Source organism: Babylonia areolata, chromosome 16, assembly GCF_041734735.1.
Source record: "Babylonia areolata isolate BAREFJ2019XMU chromosome 16, ASM4173473v1, whole genome shotgun sequence".
Lineage (NCBI taxonomy): Eukaryota > Metazoa > Mollusca > Gastropoda > Neogastropoda > Buccinidae > Babylonia > Babylonia areolata.
In genome coordinates this window covers 10,293,069-10,306,947 of record NC_134891.1, presented here as the reverse complement: position 1 = coordinate 10,306,947, position 13,879 = coordinate 10,293,069, and the positions used below count along the sequence as shown (strand labels likewise).

The 13,879-nt window shown below is 42.3% G+C and overlaps 2 protein-coding genes across 4 annotated transcripts in view; one reads left to right on the top strand and one right to left on the bottom strand.

Annotated features, from left to right (window-relative positions):
* LOC143291136 (proteasomal ubiquitin receptor ADRM1-B-like) overlaps nucleotides 1-8,091 on the bottom strand; it is a 34,490-nt gene extending 26,399 nt beyond the window's left edge. For both annotated transcript variants that reach the window (XM_076600806.1, XM_076600807.1), the window contains exons 1-3: nucleotides 7,865-8,091; nucleotides 6,788-6,904; nucleotides 4,089-4,206 (exon numbers count right to left, since the gene is read on the bottom strand). In XM_076600806.1, the coding sequence (XP_076456921.1) occupies nucleotides 4,089-4,206; nucleotides 6,788-6,904; nucleotides 7,865-8,059 (430 nt within the window). In that variant the 5' untranslated portion in view covers nucleotides 8,060-8,091. The remainder of the gene's footprint in view (nucleotides 1-4,088; nucleotides 4,207-6,787; nucleotides 6,905-7,864) is intronic.
* Nucleotides 8,092-13,118: 5,027 nt separating this feature from the next.
* The window catches only part of LOC143291135 (uncharacterized), a 25,995-nt gene continuing 25,234 nt past the window's right edge, over nucleotides 13,119-13,879 (top strand). The window contains exon 1 of one of the 2 annotated variants that reach the window (XM_076600805.1): nucleotides 13,119-13,367. The gene's annotated coding sequence lies outside the window, so the exon portion shown is untranslated. The remainder of the gene's footprint in view (nucleotides 13,368-13,879) is intronic. The other variant, XM_076600804.1, reaches the window with a different exon arrangement.

Below are 13,879 nucleotides of genomic sequence, written 5' to 3'. Positions count from 1 at the left end.
GGAAACAACTCTGAAGCAGACAATCCAAAGTCAGACTGCAGCTCTGATTCAAGATTTTCACTCTTTTTCTAGATATTCACAGAACATCCCAGGGACCTGCTCAATGAATATGCAAAGCATCCTTTCCATGTTCAGTGAGTCAAGGACACATATTTATATGCGTTATCAGAACCCCTGGTTCTACTTGATCACGGTTGACAGTTTCAGTTTCAAGGAGCTGTAAAAAAAAAAATTTAAAAAAGGGGAAAAAACGGAGCAAATGCCTGATCTTCACAAAAACCCTTGAGAGCCTTTTCTAGAATGGGGGAAAAAAAATTGACAAAAACACATAATTACTGAGCCTTACTGTAACGAAATTGCCAACACGGATTGACTGGCCACCAGAAGAATGATCAGACTGCAAATGTGGGTGGAACTGGGTTTTAAATGTAGCAGTTTTGTCCACTGCCACATGATGCTGGCCGCCTGATCCAAAGAAGAAGACAGCAGAATGAAGGCAATGTGTTGCTGTGTATGAGGCAAGCTGCGAGTTGTTGGAGGGCAACGGTAACACTCAAGAGAGTAGTAATACTGACAAATCGAATCCTTCACAGTAGAGTTTCAATCATTTTCTTTCTTTAAATAAACCCTAGCATGACATCTGCCAAAGAGAACAGTTTCACTTTGTAAGACATAAGTTTGTCTGGAAGTAGAAAGAGATAAAAAAAAAAAAAAAAATTTTAAACAAAAAAACCAACCAACAACACAAACTCCATGCTGTTGTCAGTTCATGAAATTTATACATAATCTACACACCCTCTCTTCCACTCTCTCCCCTTCTCCCTCTCTCTCTCTGCTTTTGGGGTGCCGATTTTAATTAAAAGATTAGAAAACACTACAGGAATCTGGTTAGTGGTCACATGTCTGTATAATGGAAGTTAGTTCACCTCATTTCCTTACGACTGTTCGGTCATCTTCCTCTCTCCACTGTCAACAACAAAGAATGAAAGGAACCACAGAGAAAGAGAGACAGAAAGTTAGAAAAACAAAGCTACTCCCATCATTGCCATACCTCCATCCCTTTCCTGGAACGTCTACCCACTCCCTCCCTCCCTCCCCCCCACATCACCACCCCCACCACCTCCAGTCCCACACGTACATGAGTTCATCCCCAATCCCGTGACTACATCATCCCTGAAATCACCATCATGGAAGACAAAGACTGATCCCCATCCACAAAATGCTGATACAGGGATAGTGATATATATATATATATATATATATATATCTGTGTAATACGGAAACACTCCCATCTACACATCGTCTGCTGTCCCGATCCACCACCCCACCCCCTCCCTCCATTGAAGACCCTCCCTATTACTGTTCCCAGTTTCAACTTACTGCCACACACACACACACGCACAAATCCTTCACACACATGTTTAAACAAACTTGCAGACAAGCAGTTGCACGCATGCTCGGATACATAGCATAGTTCAACTTTTAAGACCAAGAAAATACGCTGTGCTGAATTTGACTTCCAAGTAAAACGTTGAGAACATGTGCATGGAAATAAGGCTTTGAGCAGGTACTCACTGCTCTGCGTGTGTGTGTGTGTATGTGTGTGTCAGGGGAGCAAGGGCAAGAGGAAGAATGACTGGAGAAGGGTGCATGTGTGTGTACATTAACCCCATGACTGTTGAGCCTTGGTGAATGAGATCAGTGTGGTACAAATATGAAGCATAGTTACTACTTTTTGTGTTCTTCTTCATGGTGTCATTAACTTTGCTGAACAAAAATAATGCAGTTTCATGAGGGAAGAAGTCCAGACAAGAGAATGGTGACCAACATTCCGACCTGTCATCTCTGCCTGATCTCAATGAGGTGACAGCCCTTCAGTGACACGTGAACATACTCGTCAGCTGCAGTCAAGGGGTTAAACGTGTTCCTCCATACCCGTATATAAATGTGTGCGCCTAAGTGCATACCTGCGCACATGCGTGTGTGCGTAGAAGCAGCACAAACATGTGTGCACATTGTTGAACCACAGAGTGCATGTGCCCATCTGTGCAAGGGGGAACACATGGCATGTACAAGAAGTAGAGGCATATTTGTGCTGCCTGAGTACAAGACAATAAGAATATCATGAGCAATGGATAAAAAACAAAACAACTATGAACAGAGACTTGGCAGAACAGTATGTATGACTGAGGAGGGTGGCCCCACCATCTGAAACTAATGTGGAGAGAGAGACCCTTCCAAAAAAAAAAAAAAAAAAAAAGTTTATTCGGGGAGGGTGGAAGGGGGGAGGCATCTGCATATATATATATATATATATATATATATATATATATATATGTGTGTGTGTGTGTGTGTGTGTGTGTGTGTGTTTACAACTGTCAAAACAGGTCTGTAATCTACTTTGAACTGAGTTTACATAATCTCTGAAGATATAACACTGAACTGATAACCCTCTCTGTGAATATGCTGAGTGTGTTAAACTGATTGTATTTATCTTTGTTACATCAGATTTCACGGTGTGAAATTCTGGTCACTTTCCCGGATGACAGTGCACTGCCACAGCGCAACACTACCCATATATTTTTCTGTCTGCAAACTTTTTAATTTTTTTTTCCTAGATTTTTCAACAGAATTTTGCAACCCCTTTTGTTGATGACAGCTCCTGCAATGTGCTTGACCTCAGGCTTATTGTCTCATCCAAATGACTAGCACCCAGTCCACCATTCAAGGTCTTGTGAAAGGTGGATGTACAAAATCATCGCATTTGGGACCCAAACCCATGGGCATACATACGCTCCCTTGTCAAGCACACTATCACTTCACTACTGCTCCAAAATGTGTGTGTGTGTTTGGGGGTGGAGGGTGGGGGTGGGGGGGGCGTAGTTCATGTGCGAGCCAGAGCGTGTGAAACAATCAAGACCACTTTCTCACATAACAGAAAAATTCAAGCACCAAACCATCTCAAACAGAGAAATCATGAACTATCCATACACATTTACCATCAATGTTTATCATTCATATTGTGTCCAGAACATTTTTTTTCCCTTCAGCTTCATTGCCTGTCCTAGAACAAAGAGTGTCCAGGTCTCACTTGTCAATCTGTCATTTCATATTCCAATCTGCATTTTACTTTTACTCTATACAACCAGCACTACCCCTGCACAAAGTGTACACTCAAGCAGCAGACTGAAGTATCTCATGCAGTCCATGTCCACTGTTGGGTGGATTACACAGAAACAAAACAAACACAAAAAAAAACGAGGCACATTCAGTAAGCAACTGCCCAAGAAAAGGAAACCACCACCACCTAAAGATGGGCACAGGGAAGGGGATGGAGACAGGGGCGGGGGCGGGGGGGGGGGGGGGATGTTCTGCACAGGATCCAACGTGGCTAAGCCCCACTTGAAACAACCGACTGGGAACGCTTCCAGTCTGTGAACACAGAAGACTAGTCCATGAACTCGGGCCAGACCAGACTTGTTCATGAACACAGAAAACCTGTCCATGACAACAGAAGACCTGAACACAGGAGACCTGTCCATGAACTCAGACCAGATCAGTCCATGACACTGAAGACTGGTCAATGAACACAGAAGACCAGTCCATAGATCAGTCCATGACACAGAAGACAGGTCAACTGACACAGAAGAACCAGTCCACTGGACCAGTCCATGAACACAGAAGACCAGTCCATGAACGCAGAAGACTAATCCATGAACTCAGACCAGACTGGACGAGTCCATGAACACGGAAGACCAGTCCTTGACCAAGAAGACCAGTCTGTCAACACACAAGACTAGTCTATAAACACAGAAAAGCAATCCACTGACTAGTCCAAGAACATGACAAGACAGGTTTAGGTGTTCGATGAAGGAGAGAAATGCGACTGGTCTGCCCTGAAGCTGACTGCCAAGTCACCCTTTCACCAACAAGTCAAGAAATTGGCTACCCAGAATGTTCAGTTTTTTCCAAACAAATGGACAGGCTGGGTATACTGAGCCCCGTGTTATTTGCATTACTCACAAAACAACAGACGTCATGGGTTCAGATCATGATAACAAAGCAATTCAGATCAGCTCTTGTCTTACCAAGCCCAGACAGGTCAGAGGGTAGACCACTGCCCCGCGTCGATCCCGGGGTGGGGGGGTTGTTGAGACTGTCATTCACCTTTTTGCAGTACTCAGTGTCTTTGTCAGACTTCGGCTCCTATAAAAGGAGGTAAAAAAAAGTATTGTGTTAAGTTAACAAGATTTTGCTCCAAATTACACTCTCTTTTTTTTTTCTAAACATTTCTTTATTTTAATGAACAGCTCTGTCTACCCTAAATTCCATACTTGAAAACTAGTCAACAACAATGTGTGTACTTTCAGACCAAAAAAAAGAGTTGCTCACACCTAAATTCCACACTTGTGAACTAGTCAACATCAATGAGTGTACTTTCAGAAGCAAATACAAAACAAACAAAAAAAAACAAAACAACAACAGTGTTTCTCACACAAACAGAGATACACTGACAAAATAATGCAGCTTTTGACTGGCAGGCTTTCACTGAGGCGTGTGTCCTTTCCCACTACTCACTGTCACACCCCATCATGTTACAGGGCCAACAGGCCTACAGTACATGCTCCTACAGTCAACACATTCTGGGTCAGTGCCATAAAATAACCTGTTCACCACCAGCACTCACCCATCTCGGACTTTGCTTTGTGAAACAGCCTTTTTGTTCAATCACCAATGTTGTCTATTATCATATCATACTATTGTATCTGTGGCTAGAGTAGTGAAATAGTGAGGCAGTGTGAGATATCTGCGTTTTCTTTTTCTTTTAGACCTTGATCGACCTCTCCCGTTTGCAAACACGAAGCACGGCACGTGACATGCAAGTTTTTGCTTGAAGGGTAAGAACAACTCACATGAACTATTACTTTACACAGAAAAGTATATGAAAACCGATAGCATATTAAGTGAAAAGACATGCGTGAAGTACACTGACACTTTTGATAACGTCTGCAGTTGAAGATATGAATAAAAACTTTGTGCAAAGCAAAATATTGATCCCTATGAACACTCGGAATGGTCGAATGACATTGATTCTGCCTACCACTGAGCAGGATGACATCAGTGACCACCTGGTTCACCGAACCAGCTACTACACACGAAAAAAGTTTAAAGCAGTTGTTTAGCCTGGATGCTTTGTTTCTATCTAGTTTGTGTACACTGTGTGAGTGTTTTATTTCTGTTTGCTTTGCGTACACTGGGGGTGTGTGTGTGTTGGTTGGGTAGGATGAGTGTGTGCTTGTATCATTTGATTATTTATTTAATAAAAATTAATGTATGTTATGTATGTATTATCTTATACAATTTCAAAATCTGCACTAATGGCCTTATACAATCAATCATTATTATCATTACTATTATTAGTATTATTATTGTCACTGATATTATTATCATCATTATCATCAGTATGTTATCATCATCATCATCATTACTAGACTAAGGGAGGGTTGGGGGAGTAAGTAATGATCTTATGTAATTTCATCTGACATGTCACAAACACTGGTTTGACTTTTCATTATCAATTTTAATTTTTGATTGACTTTATGCTGTTCAGATTGTTCTGGGGAGGGCTGTAACTGTGTTGGGAAAGGAAGACTGACATATGTTGGAGCAGGAAGGCTGGAGGGTGACTGGCTGTGTAGGTTTTGGTCTTCTTATTCCTCTTCTTCTCCTTCATATTTTTTTTTTTATTCCTCATTTCCTCCCCTTTCGCCTTCTTTCTTTCTTCTTCCATAAATGAAGTGCTTTGAACAAACATGAGTCCTGGATTTCGTTGTCTTGTCTGTGATGGCTTTCCTGTTGATTTTCTGCAGCCATGCTTGTCTTCGCCGCTGATTCAGCTCCTCAATTTTTTTTTTTTTTTTTTTTTTTACTTTGGAGGTGTCTATGGTTGGAATTTTGGTGCCTGGCTCCTTTGTACTGTTGCTTGTGCAGCCTCTTACATAACAGTTATTCACCATGCTTCTTTAAAAAACACACAGTAGAAATGCAAACACCACTTTGCTTACAAATCGACATGCTAGGCTGGTGCTTTTACCCTCCAAGGGCGTGTACACATAAAGTGATGAAATCAATCGGGAGAGGTCGATACTCTGTCAAGTTTGCACTGTTCAGGGTTTCACTTTTCGTCAAAAAAAGCAAACAAAATTCTTCTTGTATTCATGTAAGTGTATTTTTATCATATCCCAATTTACACATCCTGAATACAATAAAGGGGTCTGCAAAACCTTCTGACATAAACTGATCAAATTCAAGATAAGTGCATGTATAACTTTTCTTGCACATTGCTCAATAATGAGAAACACACAAACATGACAAAGTTATGTTTTTTTTCCCTCAAAGTTAGACAGTATCCCTGTAAGTACTATTAACTTCCCATAGGATATTACATCAAGCATACATGCAAAACACTATAAAATCTGAAACCAGTAAAAGTAAATGCTATCTTTAATAAACATGAAGCCTTTCACCAAAGTGCTACACAGTACAAGCTAATGAAGTGAATGCAATCACAAAATTATAAGGCAAATGCACATTCTTTCTTTTTTTCTTTTAATCAGGAAGAACACAAACTGAGTTAGATGGATCTTTCTTTGCACTGAAATCAAAATCTGATCCCAAACTTTTTATCTGAATCTCAAACACCATCTGCTTTCTCAAGAATTATCTGAAACTGACGAAGTTGAACAGATATTTCTGTTTTATATTATCATCTTTCAAAGTTCCAAACCTGCATCCAGAAGAATAATTTGCGCTGTGAGGATTTGAACTTGAGGACGTAGACACGTCCAGTGGTGCACTGTGGAACATGCTTGAATTCCACATCATCTGGAAAGATGATCAGGTCCTGAAACAATTTTCACAAGCATCTTAAAGCCACATCATTTTTTTTTTTTTTTTTTTTAATCATCTTAAAACATCATCACTTTCAGATTTCAACTGTCAAGTCAAAGTCGAAGTAAACTGGGCTTAAAGTATAAAGACTTTTTTTTTTTTTAAAGAAAGAAAAGCCTATCTACACATATGAAACAGACTGAAAGTGAAACTAGTTAAGAAAAAAAAAATATATTGAAAAAAAGGGTAACTAGGAGTAGGAGCTGGACCTACTCTCACATTCATTCTGAGGCATGAACTTATTTTTAGTGCCCAGTCAAGAAAAATGCTTATAATCTTATTCTTAATCTTAATCATTTAATCCATCTGGACCACTGCTTTACACACACACACACACACACACACACACACACACACACACTAAAAAATAAAATTATCATCCAAGCTAATTTTTCATTGTTCATTTGTCGCTACGCCAATCATTACACCTCCTCTATGCACACAACACTGCCAACCCCAAATCAAACAAAGCAGAACTGAGTGAGCGTCTTATTTTTGACTATTTCCCGTGAGAGAGAGGAGGCTGGGGCTGGAAGACGAAATGTTTACTTTTTGTGTTTTTAGTCTGTAACTGCATCACATGCGACGATGCTTTAACAGTTTGACAAACGCAGGTGTCTGAGACTGAGACAGTGAAAGTCAAGCTCTTACTGGTTTTAAGTCTTTCCCATATCGGTTGGTCAAGCTGTAATTCTGGTTTCACTGTTCTTCTTCTTCTTTCCGTTACACGACCAACATCGACTTGCCGATTACAACATAAACATGGTCAGCAACATAACATAAACAGCTGAACACAAGCACCAAGCTCTATAAGACTTTACCTAGCTGTATAATTTGATGTTCTTTTTATTTTATGACTTTCTTTAAGTCAGTTACGTTAGGAACAGACTGTGATCATGACAAAGCAACTTGCCTCTTCAACATTTCCGCTGGTTCGGTCTTTCCAGCAAAAGTGCATCAAAGAATCGTCCGATTGGTGAACGTATACTTGGCCCTTTCTTTTGTCCGGGTGAACCATCTTTCCCCTCATTGTCATCTTCCCAGCCCGAAATTCTACCAAATTTTTGCTCTGGGAGCGAGCTCCAGCGTTTCCGAAGAGTGCAGCCATCTTGTCAAATGTGACTCTTCTTCCGGCGGCCCATTCCGGCTGATTCATGCACTACCGGTGTCGCAGTATTTATTCCCCCAACCCCACCGCACTAAAGATCTCCCCTGCGCTTATTCGTGATTTCTTTATTTCCAACACAAAAGTTAAGGCCATACCTACTTAGTTCCAAATCTGAATACTTATAGATTCAGGCTGATTGTTTTTCCAGACCTGAAACAGTTGTAAATGAGTTCACACCTGACACACATACACCGTGGCACACACACGTCACACACACACACACACACACACACACACACACACACACACACACACACACACACACACACACACACACTGACACGTGACACCAGAATAATATGTGATTATGATAATCCCACTGTGGTGGTGTTTTTTTCGGGGAGGCAGGGTGGGAGGGGGGGGGGGGTTGGTGTGTGTGTGTGTGTGTGTGTGTGTGTGTGTGTGTGTGTGTGTGTGTGTGTTTGTCTGTGTGTCTGTGTGTGTTTTGTTATGGAAAATCAGAGCCCACGATTGATGAAAAAAAAAATCCGCTGAGATTTCGGGAAAACTTCCCCAGGCGGAAATATGCCCCAGCAGTCATTATTTTGTAAACAAATACTGAAATGATATATTCTCTCTCTCTCTCTCTCTCTCTCTCTCTCTCTCTCTCTCTCTCTCTCTCTCTGACAGTCTGTATGGACGTGTGTAGCAGCAGCAGTAGTAGTTGTAGCAGCAGCAGCAGTAGTAGTAGTGGTTAATGTTGTTGTGATCAGAGTGAACTTGAATAGCAACTTGACGCAAGCGCATGCGTGTGTGTGTGTGTGTGTGTGTGTGTGTGTGTGTGTGTGTGTCAGTGTCGGTGTCGGTGTGTGTGTGTGTGTGTGTGTGTGTGTGTGTGTGTGTGTGTGTGTGTGTGTGTGTGTGTGTGTGTGTGTGTGTGTGTGTGTGTGTGTGTGTGTGTGTCACGGTGTGTGTGTGTGTGCCGGTGTATCTGTCTGTCTGTCTGTCTCAGTGTTTGAGCTGAGTGTTAACTCAGTTGAGGAAAACAGACTTTTCCGCCGGCAGAGAGACACTTCTTCTCAGTCTTCTTCTTTTCATTTGCTTGTGCGCTTTCATTCTTTTCAACACACGTCCCTTTAATTCAGGGGGAAAAAAATTCAATCTTTTTTTTTTTTTTTTTTTTTTTTTAAAGACCGTCAGGAGGAGGAGGAGAGTGGGTACTGTGGGTGGCTTGGGGAATTCCCATGAACGTGTTGTGTTGTACAGCGTTCGGTTGGGATCAGTGGATTGTGTTGTGTTGTGTTGCGTTGCGTTGCGTTGAGTTTTCATCAGTATTGCGTTGTTTTGTGTCTTGTTGTCCGTGCTGTCACGGTAGAGTCTTGTCCTGTCGTGATGTGTTGCCGCGGTGCGTCGCGTGATGTGTTGTGTTGCGCTGTGCTGTGTTGTGCTGTGTTATCACGTCTTGTACCGCTGTGTTATGTCGTACCGTGCCGTGTCCTGTGCCGCTGTGCTATCGCAGCTCTGCTGTGCTGTGTTGCCGCTTATCATGCTGCGCTGGTCCCCGGGTCGCGTTCTGATGCATTGTTTCAAGTTCAGTGTAGTATGTATTGTATATCTAATATTTGTATTTTACCACGTTCTTGTTTGAAATTGGCCCGGGCACTGGTCAGTCCATCAGTAGCTGGTGGGAGATATCCTAGAGTCGCCACCGTGCAGTGCACAGCGCTATTCACCACAGTAGTTGACGTGCTTAATTAACATGTGTGCCTGTATGTCAGTAGGAACTTGAAAGGGGGTCGGTGGGGGAGGTTAGATAGAAAGAGACGAGAGAGATACATATTGTTTGATAACTGAATACACGTGCACGCACGCACGCACGCACTCACACTGCCACACACACACACACACACACACACACACACACACACACACACACACACACACACACACACACACACACACACACACACACACACACACACACTCACAAACAAGTTACACACACACACTCACACACACACACACACACACTCACACACACACACACACACACACACTCAGTCACAAATACACACACACTCAGTCACACACACTGACACACACACACACACACACACACACACACACACACACAGAGTCACAAACGCACACACACACACACACACACACACACACTCAGAACTGAACACACACACACACACACACACACACACACTCAGTCACACACACACACAGAGTCACACACACACACACACACACACACACACACACACACACACACACACACACACACATCAGTGTATCCTCTACGGACAGAGAGAGAGAGGAGGGAGAGGGGTGGGGGTGGAGGGGTGGGGGAGGGGGGTGGCAGGGTGAGGGGGGGCGGGGGTGGGAGGAATACCGACGGTGCTACAGTCAGATAGACAGAAAGCGAAACTAAAACTTTCCTCTGGAATCTTTACAGCCATGTTTTCCGCTGTCTTGAACTTTTTGTTCGTTCTTTAATTTGACGTCTTTTCACTTTTGTCAATCCGTTCATGCTAGCAGGCCCATGACAGTTCGAGTCAGGGAAAAATTGAGCCAAATTCGCACTGAGTGCGGTGTGTGTGTGTGTGTGTGTGTGTGTGTGTGTGTGTGTGTGTGTGTGTGTGTGTGTGTGTGTGTGTGTGTGTGTGTGTGTGTGTGTGTGTGTGTGTGTGTGTTTGTATGTGTACCGGTGTGTGTGTGTGTGTGTGTGTGTGTCTGTGTGTGTGTGTGTCTGTGTGTACCTGTTTTTGTGTCTGTGTGTCTGTCTGTGTGTGTGTGTGTGTCTCTGTGTGTGTGTGTGTGTGTGTGTCCGTGTGTCTGTGTCAGTGTCTCAGTGTGTGTATGTATCTGTGTGTCTGTGTGTGTCTATGTCTATGCGTCCATGTGCTACATATCATTGATCTGGTGTATGATTGTGTTTTCAACCTGCACCTGCCGAGGCCGTCAGTCCTCAGTACACGTGGCAGTATCTGCACCTGTGGGACTATGAGCGTCGGTATGCGAGATAGTAGGGAAGGGACTGCACAACTCTTCACTTAAAAAAAAAAAAAAAAAAAAAAGTCACTGTGCTGGTCGGGCAACCAGGCAATGTCAGAAAGATAAGCCTGCCTGCCTACTCAGTCGTCCTTCGGTCCGACGAGAGACTCCATTATTATTATTGTGTTTGTCCCTTGGTTTGACAAAAATCTAACATCCCGTTCACCGTTCACCCACCGACTCAGTACACCCATACCTTATCATCACAACTTTCCCTATTCATCACTCCTTGATTTGCATAGAAAATATAAAATGACAAAATAAAGATGAACCAAGTAGTCAACTGGTATGATAATTACAACAGAGACGAGCCAATGGCCGGGGCTTCTAACTACTTTCCCTATTCATCACTCCTTGATTTGCATAAAAAAAATATAAACAAAACAAGAGAGGCAAGGCCTTCAAGACTCACTTGTGATACACTTTAAAAAAAAAAATCTAATCGTTAAAATGTGTTCTGTATTTGTTATTATAAAGCTTCGCGTTAAAAAAAAAAAAAAAGTCCTAACCAGATTCGAATTAAGTCCCCTAGCATTAATTACAGAGTCGTTTCCCTTTTTTTACTATCTGCACCAAAACGTTTGCAAAATAAATAAAATTCCATGCTGAGCAAAAGAAGTTCCTGTTTGAACAAAAAATGATAATAATGACTCCTCTTGTTGTTGTGTCAGAATAAGAGGTCAAAGTGCCAAGTTTAGAGAATACAAAAAATATAAATATAACAGTAAATGCAGTTTGCATATAATTAGGCTTCTTTTTTAATTTTTTTTTGGTGCCCATCCCAGAGGTGCAATATTGTTTTAAACAAGATGACTGGAAAGAACTGAATTTTTCCTATTTTTATGCCAAATTTGGTATCAACTGACAAAGTATTTGCAGAGAAAATGTCAATGTTAACGTTTACCATGGACACACAGACACACGGACACACACACACACACACACACACACACACACACACACGGACACACACACAGAGAGAGAGAGAGAGAGAGAGAGAGAGAGAGAGACAACCGAACACCGGGTTAAAACATAGACTCACTTTGTTTACACAAGTGAGTCAACAAAATAAAACGACGATCCAAGTAGTCAACTGGTAAAAATAATTACAACAGAGAGCCAATGGCCGGGACAACTTACTACTTTCCCTATTTATCCCTGCTTGATTTGCATAGAAGATATAAACAAAATAAAACAACGAACCAAGTAGTCAACTGATATGATAACTGCAACAGAAACACCATGCACTGCACTGGTTGTGATCTATTTCAAACAACATTACTTTACTGGCACATAAAACGTCACCCATGAACACAGGTGGAACTGCAGATTGTGTGAACAAAAGAGCTAGAAATGTTTCTGTTCGGCATGTGTCAGTGAGTGCGCTCGCGCGTGCGAGCGTATATATATATATATGTGTGTGTGTGTGTGTGTGTGTGTGTGTGTGTGTGCATCTGTGTATTGTGTTGTAGGTGTACGTGTGTGGGCTGGATGCGGGCGCATGTGCAGTGTGTGTGTGTGTGTGTGTGTGTGTGTGTGTGTGTGTAGCCTATGTATTGTTCGTGAGCATGTGCGTGTGTATATGTGTGTGTTGAAAATATATGTATGTGTATACATAGTGTGTGGGTGGGTGTGGGTGTGCGGAGGGTATGTGTGTGTGTGTGTGTGTGTGTGTGTGTGTGTGTGTGTGTGTGTTGGGGCGGGGGGGGGGAGTATCGGTGTCTGTCTGCCTATCTGTTTGTGTTAAGTTAGATAAACAGAGGGACGGATCGAGAGAGTTGAACCCAAGAACTTACACACATCATGTCAGTGAATGACACAACGAATCAAAGCTGGACTGCTGCGAAATTTAATGGCAGTAAAAAAAAAAAAAATTAAAAAAAAAAAGGGGGGGGGGGGGAGAAAGAGAGAAAAGTTCCTTTTGTCAGAGTGTCGTGAACCAGGAAGAGGTGGAGCCTATTTACACCAGACTACATGTTTACGCTCATACAGTGTGTGTGCAGAATGGTTATAATAAGTCAGCTAGCGAGCGCTGTGGTTATCTGTGCACACACTGATTCACTTGCTGCTTTGTGCGCGCGAGCCTTTGGGGCTGAAGTGCATGAGCTCTGCGCGAACTGAACCAGAGGACTGACATTTTTCAGATCAAAGTTTAACACCATTAACGTGCCACCAGCCGACCCCAGCGCTGCTTCTAACGGTGCTGTCGCAGACAAAAAACAAAAAGCCGGGTATCCAAGTGAAGGTAAGCAGCCATACAGTGGACATGTAAAGTCTGCACTGTCGTATGCAACGGTGTGTGTGTGTGTGTGTGTGTATCAGTGCGCGCGCGCCTGACTCAGTGTTCGATCCTGGGCCGCTTTGGGGCAGCGGAAAGTTCTGTGTTTACTATGACGGGTAGGGTAGGTAGTCTATCAATAGTAGTATATCAATTCATATATCTCATGAAGAGCCGTATATATTAATTCATACATCTCAAGAGCCATTGCTGCGACAGTAGATCTGGAGAGCAGCGAAAATAAAATGAAATAAACGTCGGAAAGACAAATAAATAATCTAAATAAATAAACTATATAAATAAATAAATAACTAAATCATTGGGGAAAGGAAGAAACAAAGCAGTCAACCTGTGGACTGGATGAAACAGAGCTGAATCGAAAATGCGATGTATGAAAATGAACCGAGGGACTGCATTCGTGTTTAATTTCGACCAGCCAACCCCCATTTCTTCGCGCAAGAGAACATGATATTGACATG